This window comes from Sorex fumeus, unplaced genomic scaffold (assembly GCF_029834395.1).
Source record: "Sorex fumeus unplaced genomic scaffold, SorFum_2.1 ptg000188l, whole genome shotgun sequence".
NCBI lineage: Eukaryota > Metazoa > Chordata > Mammalia > Eulipotyphla > Soricidae > Sorex > Sorex fumeus.
The window spans coordinates 120,001-145,000 of NW_026606245.1; the positions used below are offsets into that span (position 1 = coordinate 120,001).

The window sequence follows — 25,000 nt, forward strand, 5'->3', positions numbered from 1 at the left end:
CCAGAGGACAGAGCTCCCACCCACCCCCCGCCCTTACCCACCCCATCACCCCCGCGTCCTTGGGCATCAGATCGAGGACAAACAAAAGCTCCCATTCTTCCCCCAACTCATCTCCGTTGATGGCCTGAGACAGCATGGCCTGGCTTGGCAGGTGAGCGCTCTCACGGCAGGAAATGTCGTCTGGAGCTACAAGGCTGTCCCAGGCAGGTAATGCACCCTGGAACGGGGCAGTTCCAGCAGTTTCTATCAGAGGTTTGGATGTGCCGCCCAGGGCTGGCACACTCAGCCTGGGAACTCAGAAACCTTCGATTCCCTGGGACTGTCAGTGGTGGATTAATTCGACACTGGCTGACCGGCTGGGTACGATGGTGGAACCTCACTGCATGCAGACGGTGTTTGCTTGTGGGACGGGGACGCTGAGTACTCAGGGTGGCCAGATTGCGGGTTCCCAGCTTGAAACACAAGATTGGCTTTTGCTCCTTCCTCCAAGGAGACTTTTGTTTTTGCCTTTTGGGTCCCACCCAGTGATGCTCAGGGCTGACTCCCGACTCTGAACTCAGGGATCATTCCTGGCGGTGCTCGGGGGACCCTATGGGATGCCGGGGATTGAACCCAGGTCGGCCGCGTGCCAGGCAAACACCCTCCCCACTGTGCTATCACGCCAGCCCCTCAAAGGAGACTTTTGTGCCTCGTGCTTGATGCTGAATCTCTGCCTGGGAAGAGAAGGAATAAAGCCCGGGCCGGGGTTCCGTTCTGCTTCTGCAGAGTTTGAACCTTACCTGTGTCGGGGCAGATGGTTGCCACTTTCTTTGTGTTCCTTCCAGCTCAAAATCTGCTCCTCATTTCCTTGCAGTTTCCTGCAGGTGCCCTGAATTCCATTCTGTTCTTGGGAAGCCTGGCTTTCCGTTGAGATTTTTCTTCCCCTAGTGTGTGTGTGTGTGTGTGTGTGTGTGTGTGTGTTCGCTTTGAGGCGTTGTTTTTCAGAAAGAAGAAAGGTATTTCCTCTGCCCCCAGGTTTTAGGAAACGCACACTGGTGAGCTTTCCTTTTCAATTAAGGTTCAGATTCAAGGCCCAGAGGCAGGGACCCCCCCCCCCCACACACACACACACACACTGCCAAGCAGAGCTCTGGGCCCCTTTGAATATTTGTTTTCATTTTTCTTTTCTGTTTTGGTGGGGACACACCCCATGGTGCTCGGGGCTCACTCCTGGCAGTGCTCAGGGAAGTAAATGCAGGTCCAACCTGGGTGGGCCGCAGGCCAGGCAGGTGCCCTTTCTGCTGTGCTCTGTGCTGTCAGGTTGGTCCCTAAATTTGTTTCACTTTTATGCTGGGGGGATCACACTGGTCTGTGCTTGGGGGACCCATCGTCCCACATGCAAAACTCAGGTTCGATCCCCGGCATCCCATAGGGTCCCCCGAGCCCCACCATGAATGATTCCTGAGTGCAGAGCCAGGAGTCAGCCCTGAGCATCGCCAGGTGGGAACCAAGAAAAAAAAAAAAAAGCAAAAAAAAAAAAAACCAACCCAAAACCCACGTGCTCAGCCTTTTGAGCTGTTTCCTGGTCCGATCTGGCTCCCTTCTGTAATTTTAATTAGACTTTTGAGGTTTGGGGGCCACGCCAGCCGTGCTCGGGGCTTACCCCTGGCTCTGCATTCAGGGACCACTCCTGGTGGGACCCAGGGGACCAGCGGGGGGGTGCCAGGGATCGAGCCCAGGTCAGCCAGGTGCAAGGCAAAAGCTGTCCCCACTGTGCTATGGGTCTGACCCTCCCTTTTCTAGTGAAGGTCCAGCTCTGAGACCCGTGGCCAGGTCTCAGCGTCCTGCACTGGTTCTCTGGCTTCTGATTGGCTGATGCTGCCCCCCTCTCAGTTCTCTGGTTTCTGATTGGCTGTCTCTGCCCCTCTGGTTCTCTGATTTCTGATTGGCTGGTTCTGCCCCTCTCCCGGTTCTCTGATTTCTGATTGGCTGGCTCTGCCCCTCTCCCGGTTCTCTGATTTCTGATTGGCTGGCTCTGCCCCCTCCCGGTTCTCTGATTTCTGATTGGCTGGCTCTGCCCCTCTCTCTGGTCTCTGATTTCTGATTGGCTGGCTCTGCCCCTCTCTCGGTTCTCTGATTTCTGATTGGCTGGCTCTGCCCTCTCTCGGCCCCAGGCATCCAGATGTATCTCTGCAACCAGGAGCACTTCGGCTACTTGCCCATCCCCCTGAAGCCCCACCAGACTCTGCAGGAGGACCTGGACAGCCTCATCCACGTGCGCATAGAAGCCATGAGTGAGTGACCTTTACCCCTGCAAGCCAACGGCCTTCACTTGACCTTGAACATGGCATAGGAATAGGACAAGACCTTGCCCGGGGAGCTTCCTGCCGCTCCCGGGTGCACAGGAAAGACTCTGGAAATTTCCAGGAAAGGAATAGGAAATATTCTGGTAAATTCCAGGAAATAAACATGAAATACTATGGAAATGTGCTGGAAATTCTCCAGAAATGAGAAGGAGATGCACAGGAAATGTCCTGGAAATTCCCAGGAAATACATGGGAAGTACATAAGAAATATAATAGATAAATGCATATTAAATGCTCTGGAAATTCATGGGAAATGTCCTGAAAATTCCCAGGAAATACACAGGAAATGTTCTGAAAATTCCCAGAAAATACACAGGAAATGTTCTGAAAATTCTCAGGAAATAAATAGGAAATGCCCTGGAAATACACCGGAAATGTCCTGGAAATTCTCCGGAAATGCACAGGAAATATCCTGGAAATTACCAGGAAATACACAGGAAATGTCCTGGAAATCCCAGGAATACACTGAAAAAAGTTCTGGAAATTCCCAGGAAATACATAGGAAATGTAGAGGAATTTCTATGCATCAGAAATGCATAGAAAGTAGCACAAAATGCATAAGCAATGAACAGGAAATGCTCTGGAAAGTCTCATGAGGTCCACGGGAAATGTCCTGGAAATCACCCAGAAGTACACAGGAAGTACACAAGACATACAATAAATGCATATGACATGCTCTGGAAATTCATAGGAAATGCCCTGAAAATTCCCAAGAACCCCACAGGAAGTGTCCTGGAAATTCCTAGGAAGCTCACAGGAAGTGCCCAGGAAGTGCCAGGAAATGCATTTCTGAGTTTGCCATCAGGCCAAATGCATTTCAGAGTTTGCCATCAGCAACACAGTGCACACAGTGGTGTGTGCACTGTGTCGCTCAGGGGACAGAGCTTGTACCCAGCGTGTGTGAGGCCCAGGGGCGGCCCCTGCATGGTCCGAAGTGCCCCCTGCACAGCCCAACTGCTGCCAAAGACCCCAGCATTTGCTCCCGGAAATAGGGAAACAGAAGCTTAAAGCCTTTGTGTGCGTGTGGATCAGTCATGGGGACGGGAGGCAGGGAGTGTGAGACTAAGTTTCCTTCGGGTGTTTATACTTAGCTGGGGAGCGGCAGAAGGAACGCCCTGGAATGGCATGGGAGTTCTCTCAGGACTTCCAGAAAGTTCTTCTAGCTGGCCTGGGGCGACACCGCGGCGTGTAAACAAAGTCCAGCCTGTGTGTGGAGGAAAGACAGCCCCGTGTTGGTTCAACTCGCCCGGTGGCCACGAATTGGGGCCAAGGCCTGTGGGATGCCAGGGATCGAACCCGGGTCGGCCGTGTGCCAGGCCAACGCCCTACTGCTGGGCTATTGCCCAGGTCCCTGGTTCATCACTCTTGATCGACTGATTGATTGATTGATTGATTGCTTTTTGGGTCCCACCCGGCGATGCTCAGGGCTGACTCCTGGCTCTGCACTCAGGAATTACTTCTGACGGGGCTCGAGGGACCCTATGGGATGCCTGGGATCGAACCCGGGTCAGCCATGTGCAGCCCTCCCCACTGTGCTCTCACGCCGGCTCTAAGTAGGAGCTTTTCTTATTGGTCACAGCCCAGCCCCTACAAATGCCACACAGCCGAGAAGTGGGACCCCCGGGCCCCGACTCACCCCCTCTCCTCGCTCTTGTTCCCCAGTCGACCACCCGCCCATGGAGCCTTCCCAGTTCGTGTCGGAGACCCCGAAAACCCCCGACAAGATGGGGTTTGACGAGGTAGGAACGTGGGAGAGTGTGTGGGCATAAGGGGGCCGGAGTGTGCGGATGTGTGTGTGTGTGCTGTGAGTCTTCTGTGTGTATGTGAGTGTGTATGAGGGTGTATATGCATGTGTCAGTGTTGTGTATGTGTATGAGTGTCTGAGGGGGTAGTGGGTCAGTGTGTTTATGAGAGTGTGTCTGAGAATGTGTGAGTCTCTGAGTATGAGTGTGTATGAAGGAGAGTGTACGAGTGTGTGTGATTGTATGTGTGACTGTTATTGTGTACGTAGTTGTATGAAGTGTGTGTGAATGTGTGTGATTGTGTGTGCAATTGTATGAGTGTGTATGAATGTGTGATTGAGTGATCGTGTGTCATTGTGTATGATTGTATGATTGATTGTGTGTAATTGTATGTGTGTGATTGTGTGTGTGAATGTGTGGGTGTGTGATTGTGTGTATAATTGTATGAATGTGTGTGACTCTGTGTGTGAGTGTGTGTGGTTGTGTGTGTGATTGTGTGATAGTGTGTATAATTGTATTAGTGTGTGTGGTTGTGTGTGAGTGTGTGGTTGTATATGAGTGTGTAACTGTGTATAATTGAATTAGTGTGTGAGTGTGTGGTTGTGTGTGACTGGTGTGACTGTGGTTGTGTGTGTGTGAATGCGTGGGTGTGTGATTGTATGTGTGTGTGAATGTGTGTGATTGTGTGTGGTTGTGTGTGAGTATGTGGTTGTGTGTGAGGGTGTAACTGTATAATTGAATTAGTGTGTGTGGTTGTGTGTGACTGTGCGCATATAACTGTATGACTGTGTGTGTGTGAGTGTGTGGTTGTGTGTGTGTGTGTGACTGTGTGGGATTGCACTCAGTGCCTGAGGGGGTGTGAGGCCGGGAGGCCAAGGGCTCCATCTGGGCATGAGGTGGAAAGTTACCGGGAGCGGCTGTGGGTTGTGGTGGGACGGGGAGAGGAACCTGCCGGTGAGGGACGCGGCCCAGAGTGTCAACAGTGCTCGGAGACAAACGGGCTGCGGCAGGGCTGGCGGCCCTGATGCTCCCGCTGTGGGTACAAGTACCGGAGCTGGTCAGACTCCTGTCCCCTTCCAGGTCGATTGGCAGCTTCCAGACGCTTCTAGAAGCTTCTAGTGCAGGGATTGGCTCAGGAAAGCTCTTGGAGACAGTCACTGACTGGCCTCTGGGCATTGTCAGAGCAGGGACCAGAGCGGAGGGTGGAGGCAGAGCTCCCTGGGCCCTCCGGGTCCAGCCAGCTCTTGCCCTCGTGGGTGGCATCTGGGCCAGGTGCCCTGTTTACTGGTCACCGAGTCTGTGTTTTTCCTTCACGGCTCCCATTTTAATGGCCCTTGTCTGGGCCGACACTGGGGCGAGGTTGTTACTGAAGTGTTTCCACAGGGCAGGGCCCTGAGTTGGGGGGCCGGGGGCACACATTTATTTTCTGTGTTTTGGTTTTGGTTCGGGGTCTTCTGGGGTGACCAAAGACCCACCCCCATGGCAGGGAAAAGGGGGCATAGGTCCTTACCAGGGGATTGACACAGGATAATGAAAGAGAAAAGGGTCCCAAGCAATAGGACAGCGGGGAGGGTGTTTGCCTGGCACACAGCCGACCCGGGTTCGATCCCCAGCATCCCCAGAGTTCCCTGAGCCCCGCCAGGAGTGATTCCTGAGCGCAGAGCCAGGAGTCAGCCTTGAGCATCGCTGGGAGTCATATTAAGAGAAATAAGTCAGAGGGCAAAGGATAAAAATGGGTGATTGCACTCACTCTGCATATAGGACACAGCACACTTAAGGGAGGTTGCCAAAGGCAGGGGTGCAGGGAAAGGTTGGACTCAAAGTGACCGGGCCTTGGGTTCCTTTGCTGGTGTGACCTTGTTCCCTAAATGACAATCATAATAATGACAAGGATCAATAAGTGGATCCAAAGTCAGAGTGGGGGAAGGCCTTAATTCTGTGGCTCCCCACCTCCCACCCTGAGCAGAAACATCTCTCCCCACATGCAGTTCCATTACATCTCTCCCTGCATGCTGTTCCGTTACATCTCTCCCCACATGCAGTTCCATTACATCTCTCCCTGCATGCAGTTCCATTACATCTCTCCCTGCATGCAGTTCTGTTACATCTCTCCCTGTTACATCTCCCCCAGCATGCAGTTCCATTACATCTCCCCCTGCATGCAGTTCCGTTACATCTCTCCCCGCATGCAGTTCCCTTACATCTCTCCCCGCATGCAGTTTTGTTACATCTCTCCCTCCATGCAGTTCTGTTACATCTCTCCCTCCATGCAGTTCTGTTACATCTCTCCCTCCATGCAGTTCTGTTACATCTCTCCCTCCATGCAGTTCTGTTACATCTCTCCCTACATGCAGTTCCGTTACATCTCGCCCTACATGCAGTTCCGTTTCCACCCCTTCCTGGGGCCAAGGCCGGGTTCTGCAGGACTCAGCCACCTCCTTCTGTTCCAGATCTTCATGATCAACCTTAAGCGCAGGAAGGACCGACGGGACCGGATGCTGCGGACACTGTACGAGCAGGAGATCGCCGTGAAGATCGTGGAGGCCGTGGATGGGAAGTGAGCACTTTGCTGGGCTGGGGGTTGCCGGGAGATCGGGGGTCAGGGGGCTTCCCTCAGGTGAGTGGTCCGGGGGGCAGAGCTGGTCCTTGGAGCCATGGGGACGCACCGTCTGGCTTGGGGACGGGGCCCCAGGCTTTGCTCCCCTCCTTCCAGCTCCCTGCGGACCCCTGGGCAGGAGTCAGCCATGAGCATCTCCAGATGTGCCTCCCCCGAAGAGCAAACCAGCTGGGGGTGGGGTGCAGAGACAGGACAGCAGGGAGGGCACTTGCCCTGCACACAGCTGGCTCAGGTTGTCCCCAGGACCCCTTGCGGTTCCCTGAGCCCCACCAGGAGTGAGCCCTGAGCACAGAACCGGGAGTCAGCCCAGAGCACTGAGCCGGGAGTCGTCCCTGAGCACAGAGCCGGGAGTCAGCCCTGAGCACAGAGCCGGGAGTCAGCCCTGAGCACAGAGCCAGGAGTCAACCCTGAGATTCCGAGGCTCCCAGCAGTCACTGCCTCTGAATTATCCCCCAGAATCTGGCTGGCCGGCCGGCGGGGAATAGTGGTCCCTGTCCTGGGGTCCCTGGAGCCCCGTGGCCAGTCCCTCTCCCCCCTGGGGGGTGGACACAGCATCCCGGAGGCTCACAGCCGCCCCCTGCCTCCCCACCCGCCAGAGCACTCAACACGAGTCAGCTGAAGGCACTGAGCATCGACATGCTGCCAGGCTACCGGGACCCCTACTCCTCCCGGCCCCTCACGCGGGGGGAGATTGGCTGCTTCCTCAGCCACTACTCAGTGTGGAAGGAGGTGAGTGGGGGGGAGGGGCCGCCAGAATGTTCTAGAAGCCTGTGCGGGAGGGGGGCCCGCGGGGGTCATGCTCCCTCCCCACCCACCCCCAGCTGGACGCTCGGTTCCGGAGAGCCGGTTCTGGTGCAGTGCCCGGGAGATCGCCCTAAGGGTCCGTGGGCCTTGGCGTGTGGCTCGTGGCACTTGGGGGCCAGCCCTGGAGACCCCCAAGCTCGGCCAGCAGAGCCCTGGGAGGGGTCCCGGCACCGAGTGAGTGTCCGGGAGGGTCCGGTGGGGGTCGAGGTGCTGCTCCCTCCTGTGTTCCTGAGAATCGCCCCACCTCCCCGTCCCCGACATGCGTTCCTGGCGGGAGAAACGGGAACCCTGACCCAGAGAACGAGACTCGGGTGCTTGGAGCACTGGGGGCGGAGCTGGACCCAGCACCCACCCTGCACTGTGGCCAGCACTACAGGGCACGCTGTATGCAGACACTGTCCTCACCAGCCACCACCACCGCCCACAGGTGCTGGCGCGGGCACTGCCCCGGAGCCTGGTCATCGAGGACGACGTCCGCTTCGAGCACCAGTTCCGGAGGAAACTGACGAGGCTCATGGACGACGTGGCGCGGGCGGGGCTGGACTGGGAGCTGATGTGAGCGGCCGCGGGGAGGGCGGGGACAGCCCCCGGGCATCGGACCCACGGGAGGACGCGTCTCGGGTGGTCCGTCCAGTCCTGGGGGGTGGGGTCAGGGCGTGCAGAACCCTCACGCCCACCCCCCACCTCTGCACACGCAGCCATGCCCGATGCGTCCCTCTGGGCCCTGGGCAGTGGCCACGGGCAGGAAGGGGTGCGGGGGGTGGGCACCTCGGCCCGGGGGTCCAGCCTCCCCTGGTGTCCACTTTGCCCGCAGCTACATTGGCCGGAAGCGCATGCGGACGGAGGAGCCCGAAAAAACAGTGCCCGCCGTGCCCAGCCTGGTGGAGGCCGGCTACTCCTACTGGACACTGGGCTACGTCCTCTCCCTGGCCGGCGCCCGCAAGCTGGTGGCCGCCGAGCCCTTCGGGAAGATGCTGCCCGTGGATGAGTTTCTCCCCGTCATGTACGACAAGCACCCCGTGTGAGTCAGGGGCCCGCTGCGCCGCCGGGGTGGGGTGTCCTTCCCCGTCCCCTGGGGTCTCCATCTCTGCCCGCCCGGGAACGGGGGCTTCCCTCAGCGTCCGAGCTCTCTGCAGTTCCCTGGAGGGGCCTGGAGTTCCCACACCTTGAGCACACGCGTGTGCAGGTACACACATATGAGCACACGTGTGTGAGGTTGTGCACATATGAGCACACGTGTGTGCATGTACCCATACACGTGTGTCTATTGTGGGTGTATATATGTCCATGTGTGTGCCTGGGTGCATACGTGTGTATTTGCGTGCATGAATTTGTGTTACATGTATGTATGCATGTGCCTCCTTGAAGGTGTGCATTTACATATGCATGCGTGCGTATACGCGTGTGTGCACGTCTGTAATTTTGTAGCTGGGAAGGCCACACCGGGCAGGGGTCAGAGGCTGTGCGGTATTGGGTGTCAAACCCGGGCCCTCACACCTGCAAGGCCCGTGCGCTGCCCACTGGGCCACATTCCTGGCCCCCAGAGCGCAGCTTTTAAACTCCCGTGTGCAGACCCAGCCGCACTCTGGTTAGCTGCGTGCTTGTTGAGATGATCTGGAAGCTTCTGGAGAAACCTCTGAGCATCGACAAAGCTCCTATATGAGGGGGCCAGAGTAACAGGAGATCAGGGAGGGCGTTGGCCTGGCACGCGGCTGACCCGGGTTCGATCCCCGGCATCATCCCCTAGGGTCCCCCGAGCACCGCCAGGAGTGATTCCTGAGTGCAGAGCCGGGAGTCAGCCCTGAGCACCGCCGGGTGGGACCCAAGAAGCAAAATAATAATAATAATAATATTGGGTCCATCACCCAGTTCAGCACCTTGATCAATATCTGATCCATCCATAGGGGCTGGAGCAATAGCACAGCAGGGAGGGTGTTGGCCTTGCACGCAGCCAACCCGGGTTCGATTCCCAGCATCCCCCGAGCACCGCCAGGAGTGATTCCCGAGTGCAGAGCCAGGAGGAACCCCTGAGCACCGCCGGGTGGGACCCAAAGGCAATAAATAAATAAACAAATAAATAAATAAAAGCCCCCCCCCCATGGGCTGCCCTTGGCAGTGACCCCGGGAGGCCCAGGGCTGACCCCGACACGGCAAGCAACGGTCCTGACCCTAAGTCGGAGGAGGGGCTCTGGGTTTGGCCCCGAGCATCGCCGCCTCCTCCCTGGCGGCCCGGGTTCTAGAAGCTTCCTCCCGCCGCAGGGCCGAGTACAAGGAGCACTACCCACGGCGCGACCTGCGGGCCTTCTCGGCGGAGCCGCTGCTCGTCTACCCGACGCACTACACGGGCCAGCCCGGCTACCTCAGCGACACGGAGACGTCCACCATCTGGGACAACGAGACGGCCGCCACCGACTGGGACCGCGGCCACGCGTGGAAGGGGCGTCTGCGGGGCGCCGCCAAGAACACGGAGGCCCTGCGGCCTGGCACTGCGCCCGCCCGGGGCGAGCTCTGAGGCCCGGCAGACGAAGCGTGGCCCCGACCTCTTCGGGTGCTGAGCTACTCCCGGCTCAGTGCTCGGGGCACGGAGCCAGCACCCCTGCATGTGCTCAGGTCGTTTCTGCGGGGAGCGTGGCCCCGGCTGTGCCTCCTCCCTCGGGCAGGCAGACCTGCTCCCCAGAGGGGGGCCAGGCCCGGGACCAGCCACACTGAGGGACGATGCAGTGATCCGAGACCAAGCCCACCTGCTCTCGGGAGAGGCCCCCGCTGTCTGCGCCCAGGGGGGCTCTTCATGAGGCTGACACGGAGGAGGAGGGCAGGGGCCGTCGCAGCCCAGCCACCAGCCCAGCGCCCCAGCTCCGGGTTGCAGAGTCCCTATCAAACTCTTCGGCCCGGCTCTGAGCACTGTAACAGGAGCTGGGCAGGAGAGTCATGGTCTGGCTTTCGGGGGCCTCCAGAAATGCCCCAGGGGTCCCACCCCCAGGCCCCCCAGCAAGCCTGGACCTCCTGCCTAACCTGACCTCCCACCTAACCTTGACCCCCTCCCTGACCTTGACCTCCCACCTTGACCTTGACCTCCCAGGTCCCGACCTTGACCCCCACTCTGACCTTGAGCTTGTTGTTGACCGTTCCTGCTACTAGCCCCTGGACGTGGCCCCCGGGAGGAGGGGGCAGAATCCCGGACTGACAGCGTAGACGAGACCAGGCTCACTCCTGCTTTTCTAGAACATTCCCCCATGCGTGTGGGATGTCCAGGACTCTCGTGGGGGAGGAAGCTGGGTCTGGTGTGTTTTTTCTGGGGGGACCTTCCCCCTTGTTCCCTGTCAGCAGGTCTGATGGGCGTCCGGAGGCGGTTCTGTGAGGCCTCGGCCCCGGTCCAGAGTCGAGAATCTTCCAGAACTGAAAACACTGGCCTGGTGTCCCCTGCTGGTCGGGGAGGGCAGCGCCCCTGGCTGGACCCTGCACAGATTTGAAAAGCTGCCACGGGGACCTTGCCCAGCCTGACACAGGCTGGGGGGCACCGTGGGGGCATCTCTGCTGGACATACGGCCTGCTGGGCAGTGCCTGGGCCCTGGAGTGGACAGAGCAAGCCCTGAGGGAGACGTGAGCTCAGAAAACGCAGGCGCCGCGCCGGAGCTCCCTCTGCTGGACAACGTGTGCAACTGCACCCAAGTTCCCCCAGAGGTGACGCGTGTACCTGCGCCATAGCTCCCTCTGCTGGACAACGCGAGTACTGCACCCTAGTCCCCAGGGGCAACTCCTGTACCTGCGCCGGAGCTCCCTCTGCTGGACAACGCGAGTACTGCACCCTAGTCCCCAGGGGCGACCCCGTACCTGCGCCAGAGCTCCCTCTGCTGGACAACGCGAGTACTGCACCCTAGTCCCCAGGGGCAACTCCTGTACCTGCGCCGGAGCTCCCTCTGCTGGACAACGCGAGTACTGCACCCTAGTCCCCAGGGGCAACTCCTGTACCTGCGCCGGAGCTCCCTCTGCTGGACAACGCGAGTACTGCACCCTAGTCCCCAGGGGCGACCCCGTACCTGCGCCAGAGCTCCCTCTGCTGGACAACGCGAGTACTGCACCCTAGTCCCCAGGGGCAACTCCTGTACCTGCGCCGGAGCTCCCTCTGCTGGACAATGCGAGTACTGCACCCCAGTCCCCCCAGGGGCGACCCCGTACCTACGCCAGAGCTCCCTCTGCTGGACAGCGCGTGTAATGCACCCTAGTTCCTCCAGGGATGACTGTGTACCTGCGCCATAGCTCCCTCTGCTGGACAACACGTGTGCCAGCACCCTAGTTCCCCCAGGGGTGACTCTTGTACCTACGCCGGAGCTCCCTCAGCTGGACAGCGCGTGTAACCGCACCCTAGTCCTCCAGAGCGACTCCTGTACCTGCGCCAGAGCTCCCTCTGCTGGACAACACGTGTGCCTGCACCCTAGTTCCCCAGGGGCAACTCTTGTACCTGTGCCAGAACTCCCCCTCCTGGACAATGTGTGCGTGCACCCTAGTTACTCCAGCGGTGGTTTGGGTTACCTGCACCCCACATTCCCCTGTGGGGTGACTGTGTATGGCTGTGGGGGAGGTAGAACCCGATGTGCCTTCTAGAGCTCGGGGCAAAGATTAAATTGTCAGATCAAGACTTTGGTAGTTTATGTTCATCCAACGGGAGGGTTTATGCAGCTGGCATTTCGGGATGAGGGGTCAGAGGGCCCAATGGCTTGCTCCAGGCAGGGGTCCGAGGGCAGGGCAGGCTACAGACAGTCCCCTGGAGTGTGGGGGAGGGGAGTTCTATCGTAGCTTGAGGCTCGTGAGTGCACTCAGGCAGGCTGAGATGCTTGTGAGGCCAACAATAGCTTTTTCTCGAGCCCAAGGGAAAACGGTGGGGAGGGGGTTCACTGACCCAGGCCTGGAACGTCCACCAGGGACCAGTGCGTGTGCGCGCATGGAGGCAGGCCATTGGGCAGGCACCACAGCACTGCATGTATTGGCACACGTGTGACACGAACCAGACCCAGGGCATGTGGGTCCCCCTCGACCAAGAAGTGCTGAACCAACAGTGGCCCTACCAGCACCCCTAAACGTCTTCCTCAAGGTGCAAAGGGGAGCCCTGGTCCCCCGACTGGGACCCTGAACCCTGCAATACGGGGTGGACCCCCGGAAAGACGGGGCTGGGGGTGATCTTGGCTCCTCCCGCTCTGTGCTCCGCCAGACTTTAGGTCCTGCAGCCACCCCCTCTGGGGCGCCCTCCGGCACGGGGCTGGGGGAGGGGCGGCTCAACCACACATCTGCTTCCGTAGCCTCAGTCCTTTTATTTTTGGAATAAAAACTGGTACTTCGAGATTACTTTTCTCATAAAAAGGACAAATTCGGAAAGTGCTTCTTACCCGGGTTTGGGCCCCACATATGGCTTTGAGGTGGCGCCCGCACGGCTGGGGCCGGAACCCGGACAGGGACGGGGCATGGGGCACCCGGGGAGGCCCTCCGGGAACGCTGAGTGGGGAGGGGGCCCGGCGTGCAGCTGGGGGCTCTGTCCGGGGAAGCCGCGGGGTGCGGAACCCAGGGTGCCGTAGTCCCGAGGGGAGGCAACAGCGTCCAGAAGTCTCGGCTCTACCTCCTCGCCCGGCAGTGCCGTTTTTCAATTCCCGGGCGTGTGGGTGTATGGGGGGGGGTATCGCCGCTGCCTGGGTACCCGGTCCAGAGTGCTCAGCCAGGCCCCGGCTCCTCTCCACCCTGGGAATAGGGGGTGGGCGCAGAAAGCAGAAGGCGTGGGCTCATCCAAACCCTTCCCAAGTGGTCCTTCATGCTGCCCATCAGTTGCCTCTGCTGCCCAGACGGTCCCCATGGCCTTGGGTTCTGTGCAAAGTGGGTTTGCCCTGTGGCCCACGGGCTGTCTCCTGTTCCTTGGGGGCCTTTCCCATCCACGCAGCCGGATCCGGGGGCGTCTCTTTCTGCCCTGGCCGCAGGGCCCGGTGCGGAGTCTGGGGTGTCCTGGGCGCTCACAAGGTGATCTTACTGTGCCGCTGGGCCCAGCAGCCCCGCTTGGAGGTCCTGGGGAGGGTCAGGCTCGTTCGGTTCCTCAACTTCACCGGCTCCTCAGGCACCAGTTTCTTGCGCAGGATGAAGTCGAAGTTAACTTGGCTGTTCATGGCGTAGAAGACGTTGGCCGAGTCGGGGATCACCAGCTCTGAGGAAAAGGGCGGGGGACCAGCAGTCAGTGCCCTGTGAGGATGAGCCCCACCCTCCTTGCACCCTGAAATGGGAACTGAGGCCACCGAGAACAATCCCAGCCCCCACTTCCGGACACCCCACCAAAGCTAAGCACAGAGAGTAAGCCAGACTTGAACCCAGAGGCTCAAAGAGGATGCGAAGGGCAGGTAGACGGGAATCCCTTTCATCCCTGGCACTACAGGAGAGCACACGCCTCTCCGCTGTGTGCAGTTCACCACTGTGCCCACACAAGGGCGCTCGTGAGTTACTCACCTCATTGCTGTAATTCACCTCTGCCCCCACACGAGGGCGCCCTGAGAGCTCCCCATCACCTTGCTGTGTGTAATTCACCACTGCGCCCACAGGAGGGCGCCTGTGAGAGTTCCCCACTTCCCTGCTGTGTGCAATTCACCTTTGTCCCCACACGAGGGCGCCCTAAGAGCTCCCCACCACCCTGCTGTAATTCATGTAACTCACCACCGTGCCCACACGAGGGCGCCCGTGAGTTACCCACCACCCTGCTGTGTGTAGTTCACCTCTGGCCCCACACGAGGGCGCCTCTGAGAGCCCCCACCCCCTGCCTTGTGCAGTTCAGTTCTGCGCCCACTCAGGGGCGCTGGTGAGGGGCTGTCCGCTCAGGGGACCCGGTTTCCTCCTTCCCTGGGAACTCAGGACAGACCCACACGTGTGTGTTTCCGTTCCCCTCTGCCCTTTTCTCTTTTTTCTTTCCTTTTTCCGTCTTTTCCTTTCTGTGCTTTGGACGGGGGTTCCCAGCGATGCTCAGGGGAGCACGGAGCACTAGGGGTGGAAGCCAGCCTCCTGCGTGCAGCCCGCACCCCATTCCACCCAGGCCCTCTCTGTGCTTTAATTTGCCTTAATCCCCGGCATCCCCCAGGGACCCTCGGGACCTCAGTGACCAACCTGGCCCCCCGCACACTGCCCGGGAGGCCCCTCAAACCCAAACATCAGGGAAGAAAACCTGGCCACGGTTTCAGCCTGGGTCCACGCGGCGGGTGCAGACGCCCCCATGGGACAGGGACACCCGCAAACCAGCCCTGAGGGACCTGGGTCTCGGGGGGGCCAGAGGCGGGCTGTGAGGGGTCCCAGGGCACCTTTGTCGCCAGAGATGACCTGCACCAGCTCGTAGTCCTCGGCGGGGTCCGCGTCCAGGCTGTGCTTGGCCATGGCCCGCTGGATCACCGTCGGGGTCTTGTCCTGGCTCGTCAGCTGCAGGGGTGAGGGGGAACCACGCCTCAGAGACCCGGACGGCCAGAAACAGCCGCAGCGGCCAGCGGGGAAGGGGAGCGTGTGGGGCAGGAATGGGTTGGGGGCAGGGCGTGTGCTCACACACGAGCACACGCGTCGACACAGGCACAGGTAGACATGCACAGACACGCACAGACATGGATGGACACACGGGCGCATGAGGACACGTGGATGCAGACATTCGAACACGGATGGACATGGACATGTGAACACAGAGACACATGGATACACACGGGCACACACAGACACACAGACACATGGATGCTCATGGGTACAGACACGAATACACAAGCACACAACAGACACAGACACACGAATACACACGGGCACAGACATACGGATGCACACGAACACAGACACAAGGATACACACAGTCACACAGACACATGGATACACATGGGCACACGGACGCACCCACGGATACACATGGGTACAGACACACGGATACACACAGACACTGGCTGCAGGTGACGAGGGGGCGGAGGGGAAGAGGAGCCCGTCCTCCAGGTGACAAAGCGAGGGACCAGTGGGACCGAAGGGCCCTGGGGCCACTCACGAGGCACTTGGCCACCAGAGCCAGGCGTGCCGGGGATCGAACTTGGGGCCTCAAGTCTGGGAGGCCGTGCTCACAGGCTGTCCCCGTGCCGCTCCCAGGCTCTGGGGACGGGGCTGTGTCTAGGGGCCGTGGGGCTCCCAGCTGGGCGGGGCCTTGTCGGGGCCATGTCCGAGCCATGTCAGGGCGTGTCTGGGCTGTGTCGGGGCAGGTTGGGCCGTGTCGGGGCATGTCAGGGCCATGTCGGGGTCATGTCAGGCTGTATCATGGCCGTGATGGGGCGTGTCAGGGTGTGTCAGGGCCATGTCCAAGTCATGATGGGGCCATGTTGGGGCTGTGTCAGGGCCATGTCGAGGCATGTCAGGGTCATGTCAGGGTGTGTCAGAGCCGTGTTGGGGCTGTGTCAGGCCTGTCATGGCCATGTCAGGGTGTGTCGGGGCCATGTTGGGGTGTGTCAGGGCTGTATTGGGTGTGCTGAGGCTGTGTCCAGGCTGTTGAAGCCATGTTGGGGCTGTGTCAGGGGCATGTTGGGGCCGTGTCGGGTCTGTATCTAGTCTGTCAGTCCGTGTTGGGGCCGTGTCAGGGTGTCGAGGCATGTCGGGCTGCGTCAAGGCAGTGTCCGGGCAGTGTCCAGGCCGTGTCAAGGGGTGTCAGGGCCGTGTCGGGCTGTGTCTGGGCGTGTTGGGGCCCATGTCTGGGGAGGGTCGGGCAATGTCGGGGCATTTCAGAGCCATGTTGGGACCGTGTCGAGGCGTGTCCGGGTCGTGTCAGGCCATGTTGGGGCTGTCGGGGCGTGTCAGAGCCGTGTCGGGGCGTGTTCGGGGTGTGTCGGGGCCATGTCTGGGGAGGGTTGAGCGATATCGGGGCGTTTCAGGGCCATGTTGGGACCGTGTCGAGGCGTGTCCGGGTCGTGTCAGGCCACGTTGGGGCCGTGTCGGGGCGTGTCAGAGCCGTGTCAGGGCGTGTCCGGGGCGTGTCGGGGCCGTGTCAGGGCGTGTCCGGGCGTGTCGGGGCCCTGCCCGGGCTCACCAGGATGCTCTTGTACATGTTGCCGTTGCTGTCCTCCAGGCTGATGCGGATGATGCAGCTGTCCTCGCTCTGCTGGTTGTAGGCGGGCGGCAGCCCGGCCGAGGCGATGGAGGCCACCGAGACGGAGCGCTTGCGCGCCCGGGGGTCGCCGGGGCCGGCGGGGGGCGAGGCGAGGGGCTGGACGGAGGAGGACATCCCTGAGGAAGCTGTGTCCATGGAGTGCAGGGAGGAGCAGGAGGACGAGGACTCGGAGAGCTGCCGGGCAGGAGGAGGGGCCGGGTCACTCGGGGGCGGACACGCGGCCCGTCTGTCTCTGCCTCCAGGGGACCGGCTCCAGCAGCCGTGCCTGGCGTGGCCAGCAGGGGGCAGCACCGCACAGGACGCGTGTCTGTGAGGGGTCCCAGCCCCTGGGGCTCTTGGCCTGCTAAGAATCCTGGCGGGCTTCCTGGGGGTGGCGGCCCACTTCCTTACGGTGCCTGGTTGGCCAGAGACGGGTCCCTCACCCCCTGGCCTCACCTTCTTCTGGGGCTCGTCGGGTGTGTGCAGGGCCGTGAAGCTGCCCTCCTCGGGCTCCGAGGGGTTGGACTCGCACGAGGACACGCTGACCGAGTCCATGCTCTCGCCCGAGCTCCCGCTGGCCGCCGACTTGGGGGGCTCCTTGCCAGGGGTGCTGCCGGCCAGGAGGTCTGAGCCCAGGAAAAGCCTGAGGCGGGGCAGAGGGGTGGAGCGTGAGCCGGCGGGTGGGAGAGGGGGTGCCTGCCCTGCTCAGGGCTCGAACCCGGGACGCCAGGGAGGACTCTGCACCCTTACTCGGGGCTTTTCCTCAACCTGTGACGCACGGGGCTGCCCCCTCCAAGGCCAATCTCAGTGCAGAGACGGCGGGAAAACGGGGGAGGGTCTGGGGCCACTGGGGGTGGGGACATGGGTGGGCGCCGATGGGACCCCCGGGGAGGCTTCTGGGGGCTGCATTCACCCCCTTAAGGTCAGCCCAAGAGCCGGGCACCACGGGGCCGGAGGGCACAGTTGTCAGCGCAGGAAGGGGTCTGTCTCTATGGGGGGCGGGGGACACCGAGGGGTGAGGAACGGGGACCCTGCAGAGACGGGGACCCCCGGGACCCCCCCCGGGGCACTCACAGGCTCAGCCGCTTGACCATGCTCTTGCGGGGCTTGGGCGACGTGGTGCTGGCGTCGGCTGCCGCCTCGATCTCGCAGGACAGGGTGTAGCTGGGGGTGGGGGCGCGCGTGAGGTCCGGGGTGGGGGTCCGGGTGCAGGTCCCAAGTCCCACCCCCGCCACTCTTGGCCTGCCCCGACCACCCCGCGGCTGGCACCAACCCCGGACCCGTTTCGTGCTGGCACTGGGTCCTCCCCGGCTCCTGGCCCCATCCCAGGGCTCAGGGCACTGACAGCCCACGGGCCTGGCGGGTGCTCGCGGCACCTGTGTGGGCCAGGAGGGGCCCTGAGCCACCCGTGGGGACACAGAGCCGGGCACTCGCAGCGCCGTCCCGAGGGTCCGGGGTCTCGCCGCTGCCCAGGTCGCCGGGCCTGTGCGCCAACCACTGCGCTACCTCCTGGCTGGTCTCCTCACGGGGCCCCCAGGCCTGACCTCCCCCCCTCCCTGAGCCCCACCAAGGCGCTCAGTGCTCAAGGCAGGGAAGGTGAATCAGGGCTGGGCAAGGGTGGGGATGACGTTGGGACTCGGGGCGGAGTCCTGGAACAGGGCTCGGGCAGACTCCTGGCTAAGTGCTCAGAGAGGATGCCTGGCTAAGTGCTCAGGACGGACTCCCAAAACCAGACTCGGGGACGAGTCCTATGGCAGTGACTGTGCCCGACTCCTGTGACAGTGCTCGGGCTGACTCCTGTAACCATGCTCTCTACTAACTCCTGGAGTGTTTGGAGATGACTCCTGGCTAAGTGCTCAGGCTGGCTCCTGTAACTATGCTCTCTGCTGACTCCTGGAGCAGTGCTCAGGGCTGACGCCTGGCTAAGTGCTTGGAGATGACTCCTGTGACAGTGCTCAGAGATTACTCCTGGTTAAGTGCTTGGAGCTGACTCCTGGCTAAGTGTTTGGGATGACTCCTGTAACAGTGCTCTCTGCTGACTCCCGGAGCAGTGCTTGGGGCTGACTCCTGGATTAGTCCCCCAGCTGCTCCCTGTCCCCCGGCCGCCCCCGAGGCCGGGCCCCACTGACCTCTCCTCCTCGGTCAGGAGCTGCTGCCTGTGGAACCAGTGGAGGAAGCGCGGGTCGGGGGCCATGCAGTAGCTGTTGCAGGCCGACTGGAGGAGCTTGATCTGGGCGATCACCTCGAACTCCTGCGGCGGGCGGGAGGATGAGCCGCCCTGCCCCGGCCCAAGCACTCGGCACCCGGCCCAGGGGCAAGCGTGCCACAGGAGGGGAGAGTCCCACGCTCCACCACCTCCGTGCCAGAGGTTTAATTGGGGGGATGGAGGTGCAGAGCCTGGGGCAGTGCTCAGGGCTGACTCCCAGCTGTGCTCACTGCTGACTCCTGAACAGTGCTCAATGCTTTGACTCCTCTTATAGTGTTTGTGGTTGACTCCTAAAACAGTGCTCAGTGCCGAGTCCTCACATAGTGCTCGTGAATGATTCCTAGAACAGTGCTCAGGGCTGACTCCCAGCTCTGTGTTCGAGAGTGCAAGGCAGGCTCCTTCCCTGTTCTCTCACCAGACACACCAGTTATTTTTTGGCAAAAAGAGTGGGATGAAACGCTAACGGAAGCTATTTTTTTAATCGATTTATTTATTTGGTTTTGGGGTCACACCAGCGGTGCTCAGGGGTAACTCCCGGCTCTGCACTCAGGGGTCACTCCTGGTGGTGCTCGGGGGACCCTGGGGGATGCTGGGGATCGAACCCGGGTTGGCCGCGTGCCAGGCCAATGCCCTCCCCGCTGGGCTATCGCTCCAGACACCCCCTTTTTTCTAATATATGCTGGTTAGTGGCCTGAAAAATCATTAACTGGGGCTGGAGCAATAGGAAGGTCGTAGTATCGGCAGACAAAAGTGACCCGGGTTCGATCCCTGACACCCCACAGGGTCCCGCGAGCCCTGCCAGGAGCGAGCCCTGAGCTGAGAGGCAGGAAGTCAGCTCCCTCCCTCCCTCCCTCTGTGTTCACAGACGTCAGACAAGCCCCCTTGTCTTCTCCCCTCTGTACTTAACAATGAGTGTCCTTGAGACGGACACCGGACATTCCTCTCTGGGTCTTTACCTCGTAGGACGTCATCTCGCTGTCCCCCCCCACTCCTGCCTTCCTCATCCCCCCCAACTCCCAGAGAGAGAGACTCGGGGGATGCTGGGGCCACCCGCCATCCCCCCGCAACCGTGTCTCCATCTCCAGCCCCGGGGTTCCATTAAGAACGTCCCCAAGAGAAGCGACGAGACGGCCGCGTCCGAAATTTCTATTTCTTTAGATACCTCAATTTCAAATAAAAAAAATAATGACGATTTGGGGGCTGTAGCAATAGCACAGCAGGGAGGGCGTTGGCCTGGCACACAGGTGACCCGGGTTCGATCTCCGGTATCCCCTAGGGTCCCCCAAGCACCGCCAGGAGTGATCCCTGAGTGCAGAGCCGGGAGTCAGCCCTGAGCATCGCCGGGTGGGACCCAAAAAGCGATCAATCAATCAATAAAAAAATTTTCCCCGTGGGCTCATCGTTTCCGTTTTTACTATTCTGGCCTTCCCAGCCCTCCTCCTGCCAGTCTGAGGGAGGAGTCGGCGGCCGCCCCCGCGACCAGGCCTGTCAAGCCGGGCCCCCGCGCTCAGCCTGGGTCACCCCAGGAAGCTCCGGCTTCGACATCAACTTCCTTCTGGAAGCTTCTCTGACCCCACATGCCGGGCACTGATGCCCCTTCGGGTCTTCTGTGCTTGGGGCCTCGACCACTAGGGGCACCGGGGACAGTGAGGTGGGGGTCTGGAGGGAACCGTCCTGCCGCCCGCCCCAAGGCTGCCCCGTGGCCAGACCCGCGATGCCCCCAAATGGGACTCCCCACCCCCTCTCGCTTCTCCTGTTCTGTTCAAAGCCCCACCAGGGCCGGGTTCGACTCCTCCACTCGGGCCCACCCTGCCCAGGACCCCGGCCGCTCACATCCCCCCGCCCCCTGGAGGCATCTGGGGAAGCCCCCAACCCACACGAGACCCCCCGAACCCACACAAGACCTCCCCAACCCACATGAGACCCCCGAACCCACATGAGACCCTACAACCCTTGTGAGACCCTTAGCCCACGCGAGACCCCCAACCTGTGCGAGACCCCCAACCCGCGCGAGACGCCCCTGACCCACGCGAGACCCCCGACCCACGCGAGACCCCAACCCCAAGCAAGACCCCCAACCCGCGTGAGACCCCCCAACCCACGCGAGACCCCAACCCCAAGCAAGACCCCCAACCTGTGTGAGACCCCGAACCCACAGCCCACGCGAGACCCCCCCAACCCACGCAAGACCCCCAGCCAGGCGCCCCCAACTCACCCGTCTCCGCTTCTCGAAGTTGATCAGCCCACCCTGGGGGAGGAAGGGGGGCCACCGTGAGGCCTCGGCCCCCGCCCCAGGAACCCCCCCCCCCGAAACTGTCCAGCTTCATCCAGAGGGAAGGGGCTTCTGGAACGTTCTGCCGCGTTTCCTCAGCCCCTAACCCCGTGGCCGCCCCCAAGACCCCCGGGAACAAGGCCAGGCCAGGGCTGGGGCCAGGGCAGGAGGAGGCAACTCGGGACACGGGGGTCTGGGGGCGCCCCCCACCCACCCAGCCCCTCACCTCCACGTAGTCCTGCAGGGCCGTGTCCAGCATGGTGAGGTCCGTGAGGAAGGTGCCCAGGTAGGGGACGGTCCCCTGCATCACGCCCTGCGGGACACAGCGCGGGGGGGCCTGTCCCGGCGTCCAGGCTCACGCGGCCTCGCCGACCCCCACCCCCCACGCGGCAGGTCCCGAGGCCCCTGAGGACCATCTGGATTCCTCCAGGGACCCCCCAACCTGTCTCACCCCGACAGCCAGGAGGCCCCAGGCGGCCTCGGCGGGGCCAGGAGGGGCCCAGGGAGACCCTCGCATCTCTGCGTCTCCCCCAGCGGCCCACGGCCAGAGAATTCTCCGGGAAAGCATTGTCAGGGGCTGAGCTCGGACCCCTCAGCCCTCGACCTGGACTCAGCCGGGCCATGCTAAGAGCCGGGAGGGGACAAGCTCCTGAACTCAGGACCCAGGGCCAGGGTTGGGCCCAGGAGATGATCGTTGGGCCCCCTGGGCTCCGACACACACACACACACACACACACACACACACACACACACACACACACGCCATAAACGGAAATGCCCAGGGCCGTGGACAGCCTGACCGGAGTGGGGAGCTGAGGGGCTCCCGGGAGACAAGCCTAGTGCATGCCCACAGAGACCCCCAGATGCCCCAGAGACCCCCAGAGGCCCCCAGAGGCCCCCAGATGCCCCAGAGACCCCCAGACATCCCCAGAAAATCCAAGATGCCCCAGACGCCATCAGAGACCCCCAGACGCCCTCAGAGACCCCCAGACACCCTGAGACCCCCAAACACCCACAGAGACCCCCAGAAACCCCCAGACGCCCCAGACACCCACAGAGACCCCCAGATGCCCACGAGACCCCCCAGAGAGACCCCCAGACACCCCCAGAAGCCCCCAAAGATCCCCAGATGCCCCAGAGACCCCCCAGAGACCCCAGGACACCCTAGAGATCCCCAGATGCCCCAGAAACCCCCAGACGCCCCCAGAGACCCCCAGACGCTCTGAGACCCCCAGACACCCTCAGATGCCCCCAGAGACCCCCAAAGATCCCCAGATGCCCCAGAGACCCCCAGAGACTCCCAGATGCCCCCAGAGACCCCAGATCACCCCAGAGACCCCCAGATGCCTGCAGAGACCCCCAGACGCCAAGAGACCCCCAACACCCCCGAAGGCCTGGTGCCCGAGACACCCAAACACCCACAGAGACCCCCAGACACCTCAGACGCCCACAGATGCCCCTATAGATCCCCAAACACCCAGAGACCCCCAGACACCCCTATAGACCCCATATACCCAGAGACCCCCCAGAAGCCCCCAGACGCCCCAGACACCCACAGAGACCCCCAGATGCCCCAGAGACCCCCCAGGTGCCCCCAGAGACCCCCAAAGACCCCAGAGACCCCAGGACACCTCAGAGACCCCCAGATGCCACAGAGACCCCCAGACTCCCAGATGCCCACAGAGACCCTGACACCCCAGAAGCCCCAGATGCCCCCAGACGCCCCAGAGACCCCCCAGAGTCCCCAGGACACCCCAGAGACCCCCAGATGCCCCAGAAACCTCCAGACGCCCCAGAGACCCTCAGACGCCCTGAGACCCCCAGACACCCTCAGATGCCTCGAGACCTCCAGACGCCCCAGAGACTCCCAAAGATCCCCAGATGCCCCAGAGACCCCCCAGAGACTCCCAGACGCCCCCAGAGACCCCAGATCACCCCAGAGACCCCCAGATGCCAAGAGACCCCCCAACACCCCCGAAGGCCTGGTGCCCGAGACCCCGAAACACCCACAGAGACCCCCAGACACCTCAGATGCCCACAGATGCCCCTATAGATCCCCAAACACCCAGAGACCCCCAGACACCCCTATAGACCCCATATACCCAGAGACCCCCCAGAAGCCCCCAGACGCCCCAGACACCCACAGAGACCCCCAGATGCCCCAGAGACCCCCCAGGTGCCCCCAGAGACCCCCAAAGACCCCAGGACACCTCAGAGACCCCCAGACTCCCAGACGCCCACAGAGACCCCGACACCCCAGAAGCCCCCAGATGCCCCCAGAGACCCCTGGACACCCGAGACCCCCAAAGATCCCCAGATGTCCCAGAGACCCCCAGACGCCCCCAGAGACCCCAGAGACCCCCAGATGCCCACAGAGACTCCAGGACACCCCAGAAACCCCAGACGCCCCCCAGATGCCCCAGAGACCCCCCAGGTGCCCCCAGAGACCCCCAAAGACCCCAGAGACCCCAAGACACCTCAGAGACCCCCAGACGCACAGAGACCCCCCAGACTCCCAGACGCCCACAGAGACCCTGACACCCCAGAAGCCCCCAGATGCCCCCAGAGACCCCCAGACGCCCACAGAGACCCCCAGAGACTCCCAGACACCCACAGAGGCCCCGACACCCCAGAAGCCCCCAGTTGCCCCCAGAGACCCCAGGACACCCCAGAGATCCCCAAAGATCCCCAGATGTCCCAGAAACCCCCAGAGACTCCCTAGAGACCCCCAGATGCCCCCAGAGACCCCAGGACACCCCAGAGACCCCCAGATGCCCGCAGAGACCCCCAGACGCCAAGAGACACCCCCCCCCGGTGTCCCCAAAGGCCCAGCGCCGCCGCCCGCGCCCTACCATGTCCTTCTGGAGCTGCAGCCTCCTTTGCGTGCGCTTCTGGTTCTCCTTCACGTTGCTGCCCAGGTTGGCGAACTTGGAGGTTCCCTCCTGCCAGGGCGGTAGGCAGGGGTGAGGGGCGTGGGCTGGCGGGTCCCGGCTGCAGCCCCAGGGCGTCCCTACGCCCCCGCGATCAACCTGGGCGCTGGGGGGGGCCCTGACCCCACCCCTGCGTCCCTCGAGGCCGAGTGTGTCCGTGTGTGCCCCGTGTGTGCAGGGGGGGGACCCCTCGGGGCTGTTTCCTGGCGGGGGGACATGGCTCCATCCCGAGTTCTTTGGGGGGGTCCACGTCCCGTACGGCCACAAGGGGCCCCTCAAACCCTGAGCCCCCTCCTGCCCCCCGAGGTCTGGGCTGTCCTGAGCTGGCTGTGGGTCTCGTCTTCGTCACACTCGCCCAGGGGGCCGCGGGCTCCTGGACCTCCCAGGGCAGGGCAGCGAGGGTCACCGTTAGTTCAGCCAGGAGCCAATGTGGGGGGCTTCTGGGGGCTCCCCATGACCCCTCGTGTGGGCAGGACGCCCCCAGGGCACGGAACTCGGGGTTCAGGCTCTGGCTCCGGTCCAGGCCCTCCCTGGGGGTGTCTGGGGGGCTCCCAGCAATGACCACCCAGCTGGGGGCTCTAGAGGGTTGGGAATCACAGCCCTGCCAGCCCCTCGACGGACCCCAAAGCAGGGGGAGCCGGTGACCAGGATGGACACAGCCCAGGGCCTTGGGTGCCCCAGGACAGAGGGTTCGGTTCTGGCCCTGTTCCTCAAGGATGCTGAGTTCCCTGACCTGGGCTCTGAGCACCGATACCAGGACCCGCAGGCAGGGGTGCGGCTGGAACCCATCATCACGGGTCAGAACGTGGCCAGGGCCATAGCCCAGCAGGGAGGGCGTTGGCCTGGCACGCGGCCGGCCCGGGTTCGATCCCCGGCATCCCATAGGGTCCCCTGAACACTGCCAGGAGTAATCCCTGAGCGCAGAGCCGGGAGTCAGCCCTGAGCATCGCCGGGTGGGACCCAAAAAGCAAA

The 25,000-nt window shown here is 61.9% G+C and overlaps 2 protein-coding genes across 3 annotated transcripts in view; one reads left to right on the top strand and one right to left on the bottom strand.

Annotated features, from left to right (window-relative positions):
* COLGALT2 (collagen beta(1-O)galactosyltransferase 2) overlaps positions 1–10,020 on the top strand; it is a 49,804-nt gene extending 39,784 nt beyond the window's left edge. Inside the window, exons 6-12 of the mRNA XM_056107993.1 lie at positions 2,154–2,273; positions 4,008–4,084; positions 6,538–6,644; positions 7,301–7,433; positions 7,936–8,063; positions 8,323–8,529; positions 9,768–10,020. Of these exons, the coding sequence (XP_055963968.1) occupies positions 2,154–2,273; positions 4,008–4,084; positions 6,538–6,644; positions 7,301–7,433; positions 7,936–8,063; positions 8,323–8,529; positions 9,768–10,020 (1,025 nt within the window). The remainder of the gene's footprint in view (positions 1–2,153; positions 2,274–4,007; positions 4,085–6,537; positions 6,645–7,300; positions 7,434–7,935; positions 8,064–8,322; positions 8,530–9,767) is intronic.
* A 2,829-nt stretch (positions 10,021–12,849) lies between these two features.
* RGL1 (ral guanine nucleotide dissociation stimulator like 1) overlaps positions 12,850–25,000 on the bottom strand; it is an 88,547-nt gene continuing 76,396 nt past the window's right edge. For both annotated transcript variants that reach the window (XM_056107989.1, XM_056107990.1), the window contains 9 exons: positions 23,951–24,040; positions 21,325–21,411; positions 21,042–21,074; positions 18,750–18,871; positions 17,695–17,784; positions 17,077–17,263; positions 16,561–16,815; positions 14,825–14,939; positions 12,850–13,689 (listed from right to left, as the gene is read on the bottom strand). In XM_056107989.1, coding sequence (XP_055963964.1) covers positions 13,502–13,689; positions 14,825–14,939; positions 16,561–16,815; positions 17,077–17,263; positions 17,695–17,784; positions 18,750–18,871; positions 21,042–21,074; positions 21,325–21,411; positions 23,951–24,040 — 1,167 coding nt within the window. In that variant the 3' untranslated portion in view covers positions 12,850–13,501. The remainder of the gene's footprint in view (positions 13,690–14,824; positions 14,940–16,560; positions 16,816–17,076; positions 17,264–17,694; positions 17,785–18,749; positions 18,872–21,041; positions 21,075–21,324; positions 21,412–23,950; positions 24,041–25,000) is intronic.